This window comes from Heteronotia binoei, chromosome 7 (assembly GCF_032191835.1).
Source record: "Heteronotia binoei isolate CCM8104 ecotype False Entrance Well chromosome 7, APGP_CSIRO_Hbin_v1, whole genome shotgun sequence".
Taxonomy (NCBI): Eukaryota; Metazoa; Chordata; class Lepidosauria; order Squamata; family Gekkonidae; genus Heteronotia; species Heteronotia binoei.
Window position 1 is genome coordinate 5,300,179 of NC_083229.1, and position 18,954 is coordinate 5,319,132.

The following is an 18,954-nucleotide window of genomic DNA, read 5'->3' on the forward strand; positions in this document are numbered from 1 at the left end:
TTATGTTCTTATGTGACACAGAGTGTTGGACTGGATGCGCCATTGGCCTGATCGAACATTGCTTCTCTTATATTCTTATGTGTGACACAGAGTGTTGGACTGGATGGGCCACTGGCCTGATCCAAAATGGCTTCTCTTATGTTCTTATGTGTGACACAGAGTGTTGGACTGGATGGGCCATTGGCCTGATCCAACATGGCTTCTCTTATGTCCTTGTGTACAGAGTGGCACAGGGCCCTCCAACTTTTTTGAAGCCATGGGCACCTTTGGAATCCTGACACAGCCAAAAATGGCTGCCGCCGGAAGTGTAGCTGGCAACAAAATGGCTGCCGCAGCTTAACTTCAGTCACAGAGGAGAAAACACTTGTTGGCAGCTGCTGCCAAAGCAAGATTTTAAAAAATATCCGCAGAGCCAATCAGATTTCCAGAGTCCAATCCAAAGCATCATTGGGCAAAAGCTGCACCGGTCCCACCCATTTTCTAAAAACACTTGGTGAGTGTCAGAAAAGGTGCCGGGCACCATGACTTCCCGTTGGAGATTTCTGATCTAGCGTGTTGATTGTATATGATAGCCGCAGAACAAAGTCGGAGTCAAGACCAACAAAGTTTTATTCAGAATTTAAGCTTTTGTATGCATGGGTACTTCTTCAGATGAGGGGATGGGGGTACAGTGGGCTGAAATACATGCAGTTGGTGGATTAAGAGTGTAAACCGATACAAAGTTAGGATCAGATGGCAGAACAGTGTAATAAATTGGAAGGCCATTTGGTCTGGATAGCAATAAAAAATAAGAAAAGCTGCCTGTTGATTGCTGTTGCTGCAAGACTAGGTAAAACAAAAGGACGTGTATTTCCTTGTCCACCTAATTTACTTTTTAACATCATTCTATACACTATAAGCATCATCCTAGTTTGCCATTAGCAAAAAAAGAATACATAAAATGGGTTAAGTATATGTCATGAAATAAACAGCCAATATCCCTTATTCGAGTATGTCAATACAAAATTTTTTTCTGATACACTATTATTGAAGAGAAATACATTGGACTACTGTGGATGTATTGCTATACTCAGTGAGAGTGGGTTTAGCATATGTAACAAGTCAGGGGTTTTTTGGCAGCCAGAACTCCTTTGCATATTAGGCCACACCCCTTGATGTAGGCCCTGTAAGCTCTTGGAGGATTGGCTACATCAGGGAGCGTGGCCTAATATGCAAAGGAGTTCTGGCTATAAAAAGGCCCTGGTCACAGTATTGATGAGAATGTGAGTTTTCTGCCACCCCTGTTTCTCACTTCCTCTTTGTGTTCTCTTTCCTCTGCTCAGGGCATCATCTCTCAGATGGAACACGGGCACCAAGGAACGGATGCTCATCAAAGTGACAGATCGCGAGCCCAGCTTTCTCATGCACCAAGGCAACGGCTACATCCCCGACAACCAGCAGGGGACGCGATCGCGCAGGCCCTCGGGAGGCCAGCCCTCTCCTAACCTCCAAACCTTTGCCCCCGATTCGGACAACTCTGTCTTCTTCCCGGAGAGGAAGCAGTCCCCCTTCCTAAAACGGGCCGAGCACATGGGCAGCTGCTCCCCGCTTCTGGGGCGGGGGGAGTCGTTCTGTTCCCCGCTCCAGACCCAGTACCGGAAGCACTCCAGCGAGTCCCAGCCCTCTTCCCCGCGCTATGCCTACGAGCCACCTTTGTACGAGGAACCCCCCATGGAGTACCAGGCCCCCATCTACGACGAGCCCCCGTGGACATGCAGTTCGAGGCCAGCGGTAGCTACAAAGCTGGTTCCCCCAGAAATCGCCCATCCGCAAGCCCCACCCTTTCCTGCAGTCCCCCAAGCAGGGCTCCAACTCCCCCTACCAGCAGCTGGTGTTGACCAAGCAGAAGGGTCCCGATCGTTTCATGAGCCTGGAGTACAGCCCCGCCGGCAAGGAATATGTCCGCCAACTGGTCTACGTTGAGCAGTCGGGGTCCAGCCCCAAGATGAAGACCGGACTCCGTCACAAATATTCTCCCAACCCTATCGGCGGCTCCTACTCCTTGCAGCACAGCCCCTGCCTGATGAGGGACCAACGCTTGGAGATCAAATCTGGGGACTACAGCAGCATGGAAGGGTCCGACTTACGGCATAGCCCCTCGATCAGCCAGACTTCCCAGGGGGAAGACTCCATGTCCTGGTCCAGCCAACAGAACACCATGTCTTCCACGGGTTACTCCCCCGGCACTCGCAAACGGAAAAGCCGGAAGCCCTCCCTCTCGTACGACCCCAACGCCTCCTCCACGGATGGCTCGGGGGAGCGGGAGGATGGGCCCCCAGAGGAGAGGCCGCCGTCCGGCTGCAACAGATCTCAGATGAATCGCACGGAGAGCCGGTCGATGGAGGGCGAGTCGATGAGGGGCTTCCCAGAGCCCTTCTTGGCTCAGGCCCGGCTGGCTTGGGAGGCTCAGCAAGCCCACTACCACATGAAGCAGCGGAGCAGCTGGGACTCCCAGAAGGACGGCTCGGGCTACGAGAGCGACGGGGCCGTGCCTCTGCCCATGCCGGGCCCGGTGGTGCGGGCCTTCAGCGAGGACGAGGCCCTGGCGCAACAGGAGAACAAGCACTGGAAGCGCAACACCTTTGAGAAGCTGGGCTTCCCTCAGATCCTCCTGGAGAAGAGCGTGTCTGTGCAGACGAACCTGGCTTCACCTGAGCCCTACCTGCATCCGTCTCAGGTAAGGCATGTTGAAACCACAAGGCCAGGTGGGGGTCGGGTATCGGCAGCGTCCTGGAATCGTCCGCCATGGAAGCGAACGATGTCTTTGGGGTAGAGTTGGAGATAATGGTTAAGAAGGGTTGGATCCAATCTTCCTCTTAAGCTGCGGAGTCTTGTGAGCGAAAATCCTACTTTGTGAACTACTAGCATTAACGTTGCGAGCTCCTGCATACTTGCTCTGGGGCCATTTTTCATGAGCTAAGACAAAAATGTGTGAGCCAGAGACTAAAAAACGCCGAGCTAGTTCACACTAACTCAGCTTAGGGGGAACATGGGTTGGATCCTGAGGTGTTTTTTCTTGGGTGTCGGGAGCCACACTCTGAGGCAAAAGGCTGACGAGGGCTTTTTTTTGTGTGTCGGGAGATGGTTACTTTTACCACTGCTCACCCAGGGAATCCATGGGATGTAGCTCAGCGCTCAGTCAGTTTGGTGTGGTGGTTAAGTGCACGGACTCTTATCCAGGAGAACCGGGTTTCATTCCCCGTTTCTCCACATGCCCCTGCTGAGTGTCCTTGGGTCACAGTTAGTCACAGTTCCTGAAAGAGCTGCGCTCTCAAGAGTAGTTCTTAAAAGAGTTATCTCAGGCTGATTCCGCACTAACCTTGCTCAGGGGCAGGCTTCCGTTTCTCTCCGGAGCAAGATTTCGCACCAGCTGCTCCGCGCCACCATTTTGCCCCAGGGCAACTCGCGATCTGCCGGGCCACAGTGCAAACTTGTTTTTTCAGGTTTATACTGCTGTGTGGCAAATGGCGTGTTGCCCCGGGACAAAATGGCGGCACGGAGCAGCTGGTGCGAAATCGCTAGCTTGCTCTGGAGAAAAACAGAAGTCTGCCCCGGAGCAAGGTTAATGCGGAATCAGCCTCAGACTCACCTACCTCACAGGGTGTCTGTTGTGGGGGAAAAGATATAGGAGATTGTAGGCCGCTCTGAGTCTCTGTCCTTGAAAGGGCAGCTTCTGGGAGAGCTGTTTCAGCCCCACCCACCTCACAGGGTGTCTGCTGTGGGGGGAGAAGATATAGGAGATTGTAGGCTGCTCTGAGTCTCTGTCCTTGAAAGGGCAGCTTCTGGGAGAGCTCTCTCAGCCCCACCCACCTCACAGGGTGTCTGTTGTGGGGGGAAAAGATATAGGAGATTGTAGGCCGCTCTGAGTCTCTGTCCTTGAAAGAGCAGCTTCTGTGAGAGCTCTCTCAACCCCAGCCACCTCACAGGGTGTCTGTTGTGGGGGAGAAAGATATAGGAGATTGTAGGTCGCTCTGAGTCTCTGTCCTTGAAAGGGCAGCTTCTGGGAGAGCCCTCTCAGCCCCACCCACCTCACAGGGTGTCTGTTGTGGGGGAGAAGATATAGGAGATTGTAAGCCCTTCTGAGACTCTAATTCAGAGATAAGGGCGGGGTATAAATCTGCAGTCTTCTTCAGTCTTCTTCCGTTGGCTCAATTTCCAAATGAGCACCTTGCTGGAAACTCAAAATTTTGATGCTGTTTAGTGGGGGTTTCATTGTTCTGTCGTTGCTTGGTGCCACTTTGATTCCTTGTCGGAGTTTCAAGTTTTGATGCCGTTTGGTGTTTTTTTGGTTCTGCTGCTGCTTGGCGCCTTTTTTTTTAATTACTATTTTTTATTTATTATTCCTTTAAAACAATTTGTTGCCGCCTTTCCTCCCAGTCAGGATCCCCAGGGTGGCAATGTTGTTTTTTTTTTAAAAAAAAACCCTTTGAATAATTAGAACATATAATTAATATTATAAAATAACCAAACGGGGGCGGGAACAGAAGAAGAAGAAGAAGATATTGGATTTATATCCCGCCCTCCACTCCGAAGAGTCTCAGAGCGGCTCACAATCTCCTTTACCTTCCTCCCCCACAACAGACACCCTGTGAGGTAGATGAAAATATTGGATTTATATCCCGCCCTCCACTCCGAAGAGTCTCAGAGCGGCTCACAATCTGCTTTACCTTCCTCCCCCACAACAGACACCCTGTGAGGTAGATGAAGATATTGGATTTATATCCTGCCCTCCACTCCGAAGAGTCTCAGAGCGGCTCACAATCTCCTTTACCTTCCTCCCCCACAACAGACACCCTGTGAGGTAGATGAAGATATTGGATTTATATCCCGCCCTCCACTCCGAAGAGTCTCAGAGCGGCTCACAATCTCCTTTACCTTCCTCCCCCACAACAGACACCCTGTGAGGTGGGTGGGGCTGGAGAGGGCTCTCACAGCAGCTGCCCTTTCAAGGACAACCTCTGCCAGAGCTATGGCTGACCCAAGGCCATTTCAGCAGGTGCAAGTGGAGGAGTGGGGAATCAAACCCGGTTCTCCCAGATAAGAGTCCGCACACTTAACTACACCAAACTGGCTCTCCAACATGGCACCAAACATGGCACCAAACAGTGACTGCTGTTGGGGTTATGACAAACAAAACACAAAACCCGCGCTGACAGGGCGGGGCAGGCGACTCTCTTTGGGAAGGGAGTGTGAAAGTTTTGGTGCCATGACCGAGAAGGCCCTTTCTTGGGATCCCACCCTTCAGGGGCAGTTGAAGCAGGGACAGTGAAGGCGACCTGTGGGGCACGGGTAGGTTCATACAAGAGGAGACAGTCCCTGAGGTATTTTTATTTCTTTCCCTCAACGTCTCTTGGGTCCCTTCGCTCGCGCTACTTTTCTTTTTGATTCCGTGGCAGCAAATGTCATTTTGTCAGCATTACCGACACCTAATCGATACAAGAAAGAGTTCCCACGGCCAATCAGATCAAATGGTGGCAGCGAGGGCAAAGCCAGTCGAAGGCCAGTGAGGGTAAAGAACTGGAAAAATGGCCCCCAGAATTTTATTTTATTTATTTATTTTTATGACTTCTCTCCCGCCCTTCCCAACAAGTGGCTCAGAGAGTCCTTCACGGCCGGGCTTTGATGATGAGTCAACCTTTCTTCCCCACGCTGAGTCTGGTTGCCATTTTGGAGTCTCCTAGAATCACAGAATCATAGAGTTAGAAGGGAACCCCAGGGTCATCTAGTTGAACCCCCTGCACAATGCAGGAACTTCAGTGACCTCCCCTTAAGTTCACAGCATTGCTGTCAGATGGCCATCTAGCCTCTGTTTCAAAACCTCCAAGGAAGAAGAGCCCACCACAACGCCTTGAACTGGGAAGTTTGTCCTGAAATGTAACAGGAGCTTTTAAGAAGGATCTAGACAAGCTGTAACGGGTCCAGAGGAGGGCGATGAAGATGGCGAGCCAGTTAGAAGGAGAGCCAGTTTGGTGTAGTGGTTAAGTGTGCGGACTCTTATCTGGGAGAAATAGGCTTGATTCCCCACTCCTCCACTTGCACCTGCTGGAATGGCCTTGGGTCAGCCATAGCTCTGGCGGAAGTTGTCCTTGAAAGGGCAGCTGCTGTGAGAGTCCTCTCCAGCCCCACCCACCTCACAGGGTGTCTGTTGTGGGGAGGGAGATAAAGGAGATTGTGAGCCGCTCTGAGATTCTTCGGAGTGGAGGGCGGGATATAAATCCAATATCTTCTTCTTCTTCTTCTTCTTCTTCTTCTTCTTCTTCTTCTTCTTCTTCTTCTTCTTCTTCTTCTTCTTCTTCTTCTTCTTCTTCTTCTTCTTCTTCTTCTTCTCCCGAGGAGGAAGCCTGTTCCACTAAGGAGCCCCTCTAATGGTCAGGAAGTTCTTCCTGATGTTGAGCCGGAAACTCTTTTGATTTAATTTCAATCCATTGGTTCTGGTCCTACCTTCTGGGGCCACAGAAAACAATTCCACCCCATCCTCTATAGGACAGCCCTCCAAGTACTTGAAGATGGTGAGCCTATCACCTCTCAGCCGCCTCCTCTCCAGGCTAAACATGCCCAGCTCATTCAACCTTTCTTCATTGGACTTGGTCTCCAGATTCCAGACCCCTCGCCATCTTCATCGCCCTCCTCTGGACCCGTTCCAGCTTGTCTAGATCCTTCTTAAAAGCTCCTGTTACATTTCAGGACAAACTTTCCAGTTCAAGGGTTGTGGTGGGTTGGACTGGAGAACTGGAAATTCAGTGTGCACCCCAAGTAGTTCAAGAACAGGTGGGATTGGGTGCAGCAACCTGCATCTTTAGTTTCAGAGATAAGCTGTGTTTGTCTGTGGTAGAAGAGCTAGATTCAATTCCAGTAGCACCTTAGAGCAGGGGTGTCAAACATGTGGCCCAGGGGCCAAATCAGGCCCCCGGAGGGTTCCTATCAGGCCCCCGAGCAACTGGCTGTCGTCTGCTTTCTCCTCTCTCTCTCTCTTGCTTTCTTCTGCAGCAGAACTTGCTTTGCAAGGCTTGCTCAATCGCACAGGAGCTACAGAGTAAAGCCTCTGTTTTCTCCATTGGCTGAGGCTCATCCCTTGGGGAGGGGGTGAGGGAGAGTTTTCTTTGCCAGGCTCTCAGTCACACAGCAGAGCTACTGAGCCAAGCTACTGAGCTCTGTAGCCACCCTGAGACTGCTTCGGCGGGGAGGGCGGGATATAAATTAAAAATCATTATTTAAAAAAAACACCTCTTTTCCTTCCATTGTCTGAGGCTCCTCCCCCTCTGGGTCCCTGGCATTTAAGGAAAGACACAGGAAGGTCAACGAGAGAGTAGCTTGAAAGCGCCTTATTCTGGGAAAGGAAAGGCTTTTTTGTGTGACTAACAGGCAGGGGACAAAAGCTGTAAAGACGCTCCAATGAGTCACGCTCCACTCTGGCTGCTCGCCTGGCGGGCATGAATGAGCCTAGCCTGATCTCAAGATTCTCTGATTCATCAGCGTGCGCCGCAGGGGGTGTTTCGAGAGCCCCGGTGCCCCCTGTTTGTTTCTCTCACTGGAGGTTGCTTTTTTTAATTAAGAATGTGCTTGCATCACTTCCCCCAAAGGCTGCAGAAGTTTCTGAAAGATCCAAGTGATGCAGAAATACAGAAACGCAACTGGGAAGAGCTGAGCGGAAGGGATAAGCCGGGTTTTCAGGCAGCGGTGGTCGCGCTGCAGCTCATAGAGAGCTGCGTCCACGATGGTTGTCCACCCAAAGAGGCTTTCAGCTTCTCTGTTCTTCAGGCAGTGGCTTTTTTCACTATTGCCATCCGTCAAAGTGGCTTATCTGTTGATTCCGCACTCCCCCACTTGCAGCTGCTGGAATGGCCTTGGGTCAGCCATAGCTCTGGCAGAGGCTGTCCTTGAAAGGGCAGCTGCTATGAGAACCCTCTCCAGCCCTACTGATGAGCCAATCAGTATTTGGAAATAATTGTGCATTAGGTGATTCCTTTGGTGGACGTTAGAGCCTTCCCCTCCTGTGATCCTTTGGCAGCTTGAAAAGCAGCTTAGCCTTTAAGACAGCGGTCCCCAACCTTTTTGGCACCAGGGACCGGTTTTGGGGAAGACAACTTTTCCATGGAATGCGAGGCGGGATGATGGCTTCAGGATGATACAATTGTGCGCTTTATTTTGGTGTGGTGGTTAAGTGCACGGACTCTTATCTTGGAGAAACGGGTTGGATTCCCCACTCCTCCACTTGCACCTCCTGGAATGGCCTTGGGTCAGCCAGAGCTCTCTTATCTGGGAGAACCGGGTTTGATTCACAACTCCTCCACTTGCACCTCCTGGAATGGCCTTGGGTCAGCCAGAGCTCTCTTATCTGGGAGAACCGGGTTTGATTCACAACTCCTCCACTTGCACCTCCTGGAATGGCCTTGGGTCAGCCAGAGCTCTCTTATCTGGGAGAACCGGGTTTGATTCCCCACTCCTCCACTTGCACCTGCTGGAATGGCCTTGGGTCAGCCATAGCTCTCTGATCTGGAGAACCGGGTTTGATTCCCCACTCCTCCACTTGCACCTGCTAGCATGGCCTTGGGTCAGCCATAGCTCTGGCAGAGTTGTCCTTGAAAGGGCAGCTGCTGTGAGAGCCCTCTCCTGCCCCACCCTCCTCACAGGGTGTCTGTTGTGGGAAGGAAGGTAAAGGAGATTGTGAGCTGCTCTGAGATTCAGAGTGGAGGGCAGGATATAAATCCAATAAAATAGATAAATAAAATAAATATATAATGAAATAATTATACAACTCACGGCCCAGTTGCTAACAGGCCACAGACAGGTCCCAGTCATAAGAACATAAGTGAAGCCCTGTTGGATCAGGCCAGTGGCCCATCTAGTCCAACACCCTGTGGCCAAAAAAACCCCAAGTGCCATCAGGAGGTCCACCAGTGGGGCCAGCACACTAGAAGCCCTCCCACTGTGCCCCTCCCACAAGCAGCAAGAATAGCGAGCATCACTGCCCCAGTCAGAGAGTTCCAACAATACGCTGTGGCTAATAGCCACTGATGGACCTTTGATCCATATGCTTATCCAATCCCCTCTTGAAGCTGTCTATGCTTGTAGCCGCCACCACCTCCTGTGGTAGTGAGTTCCACGTGTTAATTACCCTTTGGGTGAAGAAATACTTCCTTTTATCCGTTCTAACCTAACTGCTCAGCAATTTCATTGAATGCCCACGAGTTCTCGTATTGTGCGAAAGGGAGAAAAGTACTTCTTTCTCTGCCTTCTCCATCCCATGCATAATCTTGTAAACCTCTATCATGTCACCCCGCAGTCGACGTTCCTCCAAGCTAAAGAGCCCCAAGCGCTTCAACCTTTCTTCATAGGGAAAGTGTTCCAACCCTTTAATCCTTCTAGTTGCCCTTTTCTGCACTTTTCCCAATGCTGTGATATCTTTTTTGAGGTGCGGTGACCAGAATTGCACACAGTACTGCAAATGAGGCCGCACCATCGATTTATATAGGCACGGCCTGGGGTTGGGGACCCCTGCTTTAAGAGACGTAACCTGCTCTGAATTTTGGACATTAAAAATAGCCCTGCCAAGCTGTCAAGTATCTTGTGGGGTTTTGCAATGGGTTCACTTGTCCTCATAAGCCCCACATATCCAGCTCTTCCCCAGATGGCAGAAACAGCAATTCATCTGCGCCTGGACCCTCACTTGACTTTGCTTTCGTGGTTTACAGAGCATCTTGCAAAATCTCAATAGATCTGTTAGCCGATTTAGGGAGATCTGTGAACCGAATCCCCGCAGTGATCGCTGAGAAGGTTCTTTTTGTGGTTGGATGGATGGTGCAGAAAGCATTCGTGAAGAAGTGGTTGTTTCATAATGCAATGGAACTGGGCAGGACCAAAGGGAAGCGAGAGCTCCACGGAGGGCGCTCAGCTCAGTAGCATAGCACGCCAGAATTCCTAGGCTCCATTTGCAGTCTTCATCTTTAAAAGGAGGTAACAAGTAGGGAAATCCTTTATGCGAGACCACTGAAGGGCCGTGTCAGTCTAGGCTTTCGGAGGCTAGCAGGACCGAAGGGGTCTGAGCCATAAACCGGATTTGTGTATTTAAAAACGTAACCACGGGGAGCAGATTAGCGTGCCGCTAAGTGAATTTTTCAAACGGGAATGAGTTTACAGAAGGCTTATACCTTCACTGTGAACGTTTGTTAACAGAATTGCCCATTATGGACGTTGTCCAAGTTAGAAGGTGCAGAATTATGCGGTAGAGAATCTCAATCACAATTTAACACAGCGTACAATTAGCGACACTTGAAATGCCTCTTAAAATGGAGCCACTATATCATCTCTTAACAGCATCGCTGTTTAGAAATCATGGAACCTGAGGGTTCAGATTGAAAAAAGAAATGGTTACCTTTAGAGTTTGTCATGTCTATCTGTTAAAAAAAGATCGCCTTGATTTAGGGTGAATACTTTAGTTATCAGTGGATCTATCTGTCTCACTCCCATTCACCCCAGCTGCTCAATCCCAACCCTGTAATTTATTTATTATATTTTTATTTATTACGTTAAGCTTATATCCTGCCCTCTCCGCAAGCGGACTCAGGGCGGCTCACAACATCACATTATTTCCATTAAAACCAATAAAAACATATAAAACATAATTACATATTTAAATTATTTAAAAATTACATTATTTAAATTATTTAACTAGTGCTGTGAAGCCCTCGGTGTAAGTGGGATACCCCCCAACCGCAGGTCCCATTCCCCCCCCTCCCCCGAGTGGCAGTGGAGGAACGATTAAGGGCAGGGGGAGAAGCCGCCTCATGTATTTACTGAAGTTGATACAGGAAGTTGCATAAGGTAGCGGTGGGAATCACAAACTATGGTAAAACCAGAGAGTTCCTTGAAATTCCTAGAGCTACCTTTTTAATTACTTCCTGTATCAAATTTTATCACTTCCTGTATCAAATAAATTTATTATTATTATTATTATTATTATTATTATTATTATTATTATTATTATTAAATTTCTGGTGATTTGAGCAGTGCTTGTCACTTCCTGCATCAACTTCTTATAAGAACACAACCCTGTATTTTTTTTAAAAAAATTCTCCAGCAGTGATGTGACCTTCCCCCAACCCTCCTACTGGTTGCGCCGTAACTACCTAACTTGTGATTAACTTGATTGTAAGAGGACTACGAATTTATACCTCGCCCTTCTCTCTGAATCGTCTCAGAGCGGCTCACCATCTTTATCTTCTTCCCCACAACAGAAACCCTGTGAGGTAGGTGGGTCTGAGAGAATGCTCTATGAGAGCTATGGCTGACCCAAGGCCATTCCAGCGGGTGCAAGTGGAGGAGTGGGGAATCAAACCCGCTTCTCCCAGATAAGACAGCTCTGGCTGACCCAAGGCCGTTCCAGCAGCTGCAAGTGGAAAAGTGGGGAATCAAACCCGGTTCTCCCAGATAAGAGAGCTCTGGCTGACCCAAGGCCATCCGGCAGCTGCAAGTGGAGGAGTGGGGAATGAAACCCGGTTCTCCCAGATAAGAGAGCTCTGGCTGACCCAAGGCCATCCCGGCAGCTGCAAGTGGAGGAGTGGGGAATGAAACCCGGTTCTCCCAGATAAGAGAGCTCTGGCTGACCCAAGGCCATTCCAGCAGCTGCAAGTGGAGGAGTGGGGAATCAAACCCGGTTCTCCCTGATAAGAGAGCTCTGGCTGACCCAAGGCCATTCCAGCAGGTGCAAGTGGGGGAGTGGGGAATCAAACCCGGTTCTCCCAGATAAGAGAGCTCTGGCTGACCCAAGGCCATTCCAGCAGGTGCAAGTGGAGGAGTGGGGAATCAAACCTGGTTTTCCCAGATAAGAGAGCTCTGGCTGACCCAAGGCCATTCCAGGATGTGCAAGTGGAGGAGTGGGTAATCAAACCCGGTTCTCCCAGATAAGAGAGCTCTGGCTGACCCAAGGCCATCCCGGCAGCTGCAAGTGGAGGAGTGGGGGAATCTCCCAGATGAGAGTCCACACACTTCACCCCTAAACCAAACTGGCTTCCCATCTCCCTGAGCCACGGCCTCTTCTTCTAAAGCGCGGCATAGCAATAGCCAGCTTTATCTGCCACACTGGACCCCTAAATGGGGGGGGGGGGAAGGGTGCACTTTGCGGATGACTCAAGGACAGCCCTACCATAGCTGACATTTATGGGGAAATGACACAGTCCGTGGATGACATACAACGGTGCGAAGCAGGCAACAGCTGCCGTTCCTTCCAGAAGAGTGTAGAGAGGATAGATATTGTGTGTGTGTGTCTTTGTGTGTGTTGGGTGGGGGGGGGGGGAGGAGATCCTGCCCTCTCTGGTGGTTGATGCTGATGAATTCTCCTCCCCGGCAGGTGGTCACCTTGTCTTGTCTTTCCCTCCCCAGTCAGAGGACCTCGGCGCCTGCGCCCAGTTCGAGAGCAGCCGCCAGAACAGGAACATGATGCCGAGCAACAGCTGCGTCTTCCCCACCTTCAACCTGAGGAAGCCCTCCTCGGAGACGGACATCGAGAACTGGGCCTCCAAGCACTTCAACAAGCACACGCAAGGCCTCTTCCGGCGCAAGGTCTCCATCGCCAACATGCTGGCCTGGAGCAGCGAGTCCATCAAGAAGCCGATGATCATGACCACCGACCGCAACGTCAAGAAGGAGGCCTGCGAGATCTTCAAGCTGATCCAGATGTACATGGGGGACCGGCGGGCCAAGACGGACCAGCTCAACGTGGCCCTGGAGATCGCCACCAAGGGGTGGAGCATGCAGGGCCTCCGGGACGAACTCTACATCCAGCTGTGCCGGCAGACGACGGAGAACTTCCGCTACGAGAGCCTGGCCCGAGGCTGGGAGCTCATGTCCATCTGCCTGGCCTTCTTCCCGCCCACCCCCAAATTCCATTCCTACCTTGAAGGATACATTTACAGGCACATGGATCCGGTCAACGATACGAAAGGTAAGGAGCGAGAGAGGGGAGGCCGCCGCGGCAGGTGTGACTCTTCCCCTTTGCAACCAGGAGCTCTTTTTTCGTGTTTTCAGTGGTCGATGTTGGCTTGGTTCTCTCCCACCCCCCACCCCCACCACCTCTGGCAAAGTCACCTCTGGGATTTAACACTGGCATTCCCTGCCTGAGCAGAAATCCGGCAACGTGTTCAGGGTGGTGAGAACCAGAGAGGATTGTGAGGCACTCCAAAGGGATCTGTTGAGGCTGGGTGAGTGGGCGTTAACGTGGCAGACGAGGTTCAATGTGGCCAAGTGCAAAGTAATGCACATTGGGGCCAAGGATCCCAGCTACAAATACAAGTTGAACTGGCAGAACTGGCAGAGGCTGACCAAGAGAGAGATCTTGGGGTCGTGGTAGATAACTCACTGAAAATGTCAAGACAGTGTGCGATTGCAATAAAAAAGGCCAACGCCATGCTGGGAATTGTTAGGAAGGGAACTGAAAATAAATCAGCCAGTATCATAATGCCCCTGTATAAATCGATGGTGCGGTCTCATTTGGAATACTGTGTGCAATTCTGGTCACCAGACCTCAAAAAGGATATTATAGCATTGGAAAAAGTCCAGAAAAGGGCAACTAGAATGATTAAAGGGTTGGAACACTTTCCCTATGAAGAAAGTTTAAAATGCTTGGGGCTCTTTAGCTTGGAGAAACGTTGACTGCGGGGTGACAATACAAGAACTCATTGGCAGTCAATGAAATTGCTGAGCAGTCGGGTTAAAACGGATAGAAGGAAGTACTTCTTCACCCAAAGTGTGATTAACATGTGGAATTCACTGCCACAGGAGGTGGTGGCGGCTACAAGCATAGCCAGCTTCAAGAGGGGGTTAGATAAAAATATGGAGCAGAGGTCCATCAGTGGCTATTAGCCACTGTGTGTATATATATATATATATATATATTGACCACTGTGTGACACAGAGTATTGGACTGGAGGGGCCACTGGCCTTATCCAACAGGGCTTCTCTTATGTTCTTATGTGACACAGAGTGTTGGACTGGAGGGGCCACTGGCCTTATCCAACAGGGCTTCTCTTATGTTCTTATGTGAGACGAGTGTGACGGGCAGCTGGATTCAGGTCCTTGTAGCACCTTAGTCTTGCGCTAAATCCAAGCACCTTAGGCTTGCGCCAGTTGCAAGATTCGGGGAGGGACGGTGGCTCGGTGGTAGAGCATCTGCTCGGTAAGCAGAAGGTCCCAGGTTCAATCCCCGGCGTCTCCAACTAAAAAGGGTCCAGGCAAGTAGGCGTGAAAAACCTCAGCTTGAGACCCTGGAGAGCCGCTGCCAGTCTGAGTAGGCAGTACTGACTTTGATGGACCGAGGGTCTGATTCAGTATAAGGCAGCTTCATATGTTCATATGTTCATTTACCTTGTCTCTCCCCACCCCTTATTTTTGTTGCATTATTCTTGCAGTCCGTGTCCCACAGAATAAAAGCTTGATTACTTCTTACGGTCCATATGCTATAGAACAGGGATTGGGCATAAATGAGTCAGGAGAGTTGACTTCTCTGATTGCTACTTCCTTTAGATCTCCTTTGCTGTTTTCTCTTCTCATGGAATGCTCTCTTCACCTGGTCCTCAAGTAACTTCTGTTGCGGGAGCAGCCAAACTTGCTTAACGTAAGAGCCACATAGAATAAATGTCAGACGTCTGAGAGCTGCAAGACAGGAAGGAAGGAAGGAAGGAAGGAAGGAAGGAAGGAAGGAAGGAAGGAAGGAAGGAAGGAAGGAAGGAAGGAAGGAAGGAAGGAAGGAAGGAAGGAAAATAGATGGGAAAGGGAGGGAGGGGTGAAAAGAAAGCAAGTTTAACTTTGGATGCATTCTCCAAGCTGCTGGCTGGCTTGCCTGGGAGAAGTGATTTAATGAGACAAGTGCTTTCTCCAAGCTGGCCAACAGAGCACTGGGGACTTTGAGAGCCACAGAGTATTTTATTTATCTATCTATCTATCTATCTATCTATCTATCTATCTATCTATCTATCTATCTATCTATCTATCTATCTATCTATCTATCTATCTATTTGGGATTTATATCCCGCCCTTCCACAAGTGGCTCAGGGCGGCTTCCAACAATTAATCAAACATAAAATTTAAACAGTTTTAAGTATAAAACAATTAGATACTTAAACATTTAAAACCTTAAAAACCAGTACATTTCAATTTGATAAAAACAATTAAACCTTAAAAACCAGTAACATTACATTTCATATAAACAGATGGCTGGCCAGTTACATCAAGTTTTCATCCCAGCTAGGTGTAAGCTAGCCGGAAGAGGGTCGTCTTACAGGCCCTGCGGAACTGAACCAGGTCCCGCAGGGCCCTCACCTCTTCCGGCAGCTGATTCCACCATGTGGGGGCCATAACGGAGAAAGCCCTTTCTCTGGTGACTTTCAAGCGGGCTTCTTTTGGCCCGGGGATAGAGAGGAGATTTTGTGTTCCTGACCTCAGTGCTCTCTGGGGAACATGTGGGGAGAGACGGTCCTTCAGGTAGGCAGGTCCCAGGCCATATAGGGCTTTAAAGGTAATAACCAGCACCTTGTACCGGACTCGGTACATCACTGGAAGCCAGTGCAGAGTCCGAAGACCCGGCCGAATGTGTCCCCACTTTGGGAGACCTAATAACAGCCGGGCCGCGGCATTCTGCACCAGCTGCAATTTCCGAGTCCGGGACAGGGGCAGCCCCATGTAGAGGGCATTGCAGTAGTCCAACCTCGAGGTGACCGTAGTATGGATCACTGTTGCTAGGTCGTCACGCTCCAGGAAGGGGGCCAGCTGCCTTGCCCGCCTAAGATGAAAAAATGCGGACTTGGCAGCGGCTGCTATCTGAGCCTCCATCTTTAAGGAAGGCTCCAACAGTATGTGTGAAAGAGCCACATGTGGTTCCTGAGTCACGGTTTAGCCACATCTGTTCTAGATTTTTTTGTTTCACTTTCTCTTCTGAGTCTGTCTGGTTTGGTGAGAGCCAATTTGGTGTAGTGGTTAAGTGTGCGGGCTCTTATCTGGGAAAACCGGGTTTGATTCCCCACTCCTCCACTTGCACCCCCTAGCACAGCCTTGGGTCAGCCATAGCTCTGGCAGAAGTTGTCCTTGAAAGGGCAGCTGCTGTGAGAGCCCTCTCCAGCCCCACCCACCTCACAGGGTGTCTGTTGTGGGGGAGGGAGATAAAGGAGATGGTGAGCTGCTATGAGTCTCTGAGATTCAGAATATAGGGTGAGATATAAATCCAATATCTTCATCTACCTCACAGGGTGTCTGTTGGGGGGGAGGAAGGTAAAGGAGATTGTGAGCCGCTCTGAGACTGTTTGGAGTGGAGGGCGGGATATAAATCCAGTATCTTCATCTACCTCACAGGGTGTCTGTTGGGGGAGAGGAAGGTAGAGGAGATTGTGAGCCGCTCTGAGACTCTTCAGAGTGGAGGGCGGGATATAAATCCAATATCTTCAGCTACCTCATAGGGTGCCTGTTGTGGGGGAGGAAGATAAAGGAGATTGTGAGCCGCTCTGAGATTCTTCGGAGTGGAGGGTGGGATATAAATCCAATATCTTCCATCTACCTCACAGTGTATCTGTTGTGGGGGAGAGGAAGATAAAGGAGATTGTGAGCCGCTCTGAGACTCTTTGGAGTGGAGGGCGGGATATAAATCCAATATCTTCATCTACCTCACAGGGTGTCTGTTGTTGGGGGGGGGGAAGGTAAAGGAGATTGTGAGCCGCTCTGAGACTCTTCAGAGTGGAGGGAGGGATATAAATCCAATATCTTCATCTACCTCACAGGGTATCTGTTGTGGGGGAGAGGAAGATAAAGGAGATTGTGAGCCGCTCTGAGACTCTTTGGAGTGGAGGGCGGGATATAAATCCAATATCTTCATCTACCTCACAGGGTGTCTGTTGTGGGGGGGGGGAAGATAAAGGAGATTGTGATATGCTCTGAGACTCTTCGGAATGGAGGGCGGGATATAAATCCAACATCTTCTTCACATTCCTCCTGCTTCATTTTTTTTAAAAAAATGAACAGAACAATGTATTTACTTTGGGTTCCGTTATTTAAATCCCGCTTTTCTCTCCACAGTTGGGACTCAGTGCAGCTTAGAACATCATTCTCCTGTCCTCCATCCTCCCAAAACAACAGCCCTGTGAGGTAGATGACGCTGAGAGTTTGTGACGAGCCCAAGGTCACCTGGCAATCTTCCGTGGTGGAAGGGGGGATCTGAGGAGGAGGAGAGGAGAACTATGTGCACTGCTTTGGGTCTCCACCGGGGAGAGAGGTAGCAGTACATGGGAACAAAACAAAATAATATCATTTAAAGTCATAATAGCATGTCCTGGCTCACTCGTTTGAGTCTTCTGGGTTAATAATGCTAAGAAGTACATATATGAACATATGAACATATGAAGCTGCCTTATACTGAATCCGACCCTTGGTCCATCAAAGTCAGTATTGTCTTCTCAGACTGGCAGTGGCTCTCCAGGGTCACAAGCTGAGGCTTTTCACACCTATTTGCCTGGACCCTTTTTTGGAGATGCCAGGGATTGAACCTGGGACCTTCTGCTTCCCAAGCAGATGCTCTACCACTGAGCCACCGTCCCTCCCTTAAGTACTCTTCAGACATCAGCAGTGCTTTTGTACAGTTCCTCGAATTGTGACGGGAATGGGCTGCCCTGTTCACCTCCTTTTAGGCTTTTAGGGGGGAAATGAGTTGCAAATTTTGAAAAAAATAGATCAGGGGGTCATTTCATAGAAAAAGAGGTGCCGGAGCTCATTAGCCCAACTCATTCGCGCAACTCATTTGCATATGCCACAAACCCCTGACATCACCGGAAGGTGTACTAAATGATATCAGCTCGGCATCTACTTTAAAATGCTTCTTGGTTTAAGCACAATTTTATTGATAACATATGGTAACCATATCCATTAATACCTTCTTTTTATCTGTCCCATATGCTGTTTTCTAATCTCCCCTCTCCCCGTTGCTTGACTCCCGCTGAAGTTATATACTTAAAATACTAACATTTAAAGGTACCCTTAAACCATAAGAACCTATATTTATATTCTACTTTTTTCTAATACTTGATCGTTATTAAAAAATTGTCCAAAATTGTCCTTTTATATTCCGTTATTCTTCTACATAGCATCTAGACTTTTCATACACTTCCAAATCATCGTCTCTTAAGATTCTTGTTAGTTTGTCCTTCTCACTCCATGTTATAACTTTTACAATTCAATCTCATTTTTCTGGTATTTTTTCTTGCTTCCATAACTGCGCATACAATGTCCTAGCTGCTGAAAGCAAGTACCAGATCAAAGTTCTGTCTTCTTTTGGAAATTTTTCCATTTGTAATCCCAATAAAAAAAAGTCTCTGCTACTTTCTTGAATTCATATCCCAAGATCCTTGAAATTTCTTATTGAATCATCTGCCAATACTTTTTCGCTCTTTCACAAGGTCCACCACATATGATAAAAAGAACCTTCATGTCTTCTACATTTCCCTTAAAATGCTTCTGGAATTAGAATTGCCGTAATAAAAGCTTACTCCCACCATACTTTTAAAATTACTTTTTTCCTACGTGGCCCCAGTGACAGGAGAAAGATTTACAGCTGTCTGCTTCCCTTTTTTTGTGTGTGGGGAAAAACGTTAGAAAGTTTGTCAAATCTTAAGAGTTCAGCCAAGTTCTCACAGGGAGTTTGAACCATGGAGCTCAGACGCAAGTATTTTTTGGGGGGGGGGAAGTGGGGCAAGAAAGAAACAGCACAATAAAAGTTAGAGGTTCCGGAGTTCTGAGTTCCTGCCCAAAATGAGGCCTAGAAATACTTAACCTGTGTGTTTGAAGCAGAGTATATTATCCGGGTGAGTTAAGTGGATCTTCTTGTACTTTATTTATTTACTTTATTTTGAGCCCACTTTTCTTACTGAGACCCAAAGCAATTTA

At 49.1% G+C, this 18,954-nt stretch overlaps 1 protein-coding gene across 1 annotated transcript in view; it reads left to right on the forward strand.

The window, feature by feature from the left end:
- LOC132574920 (rho GTPase-activating protein 39-like) overlaps positions 1–18,954 on the forward strand; it is a 357,248-nt gene that overhangs the window by 280,832 nt on the left and 57,462 nt on the right. Inside the window, 3 exon segments of the mRNA XM_060243173.1 lie at positions 552–561; positions 2,306–2,716; positions 12,418–12,979. Of these exon segments, the coding sequence (XP_060099156.1) occupies positions 552–561; positions 2,306–2,716; positions 12,418–12,979 (983 nt within the window).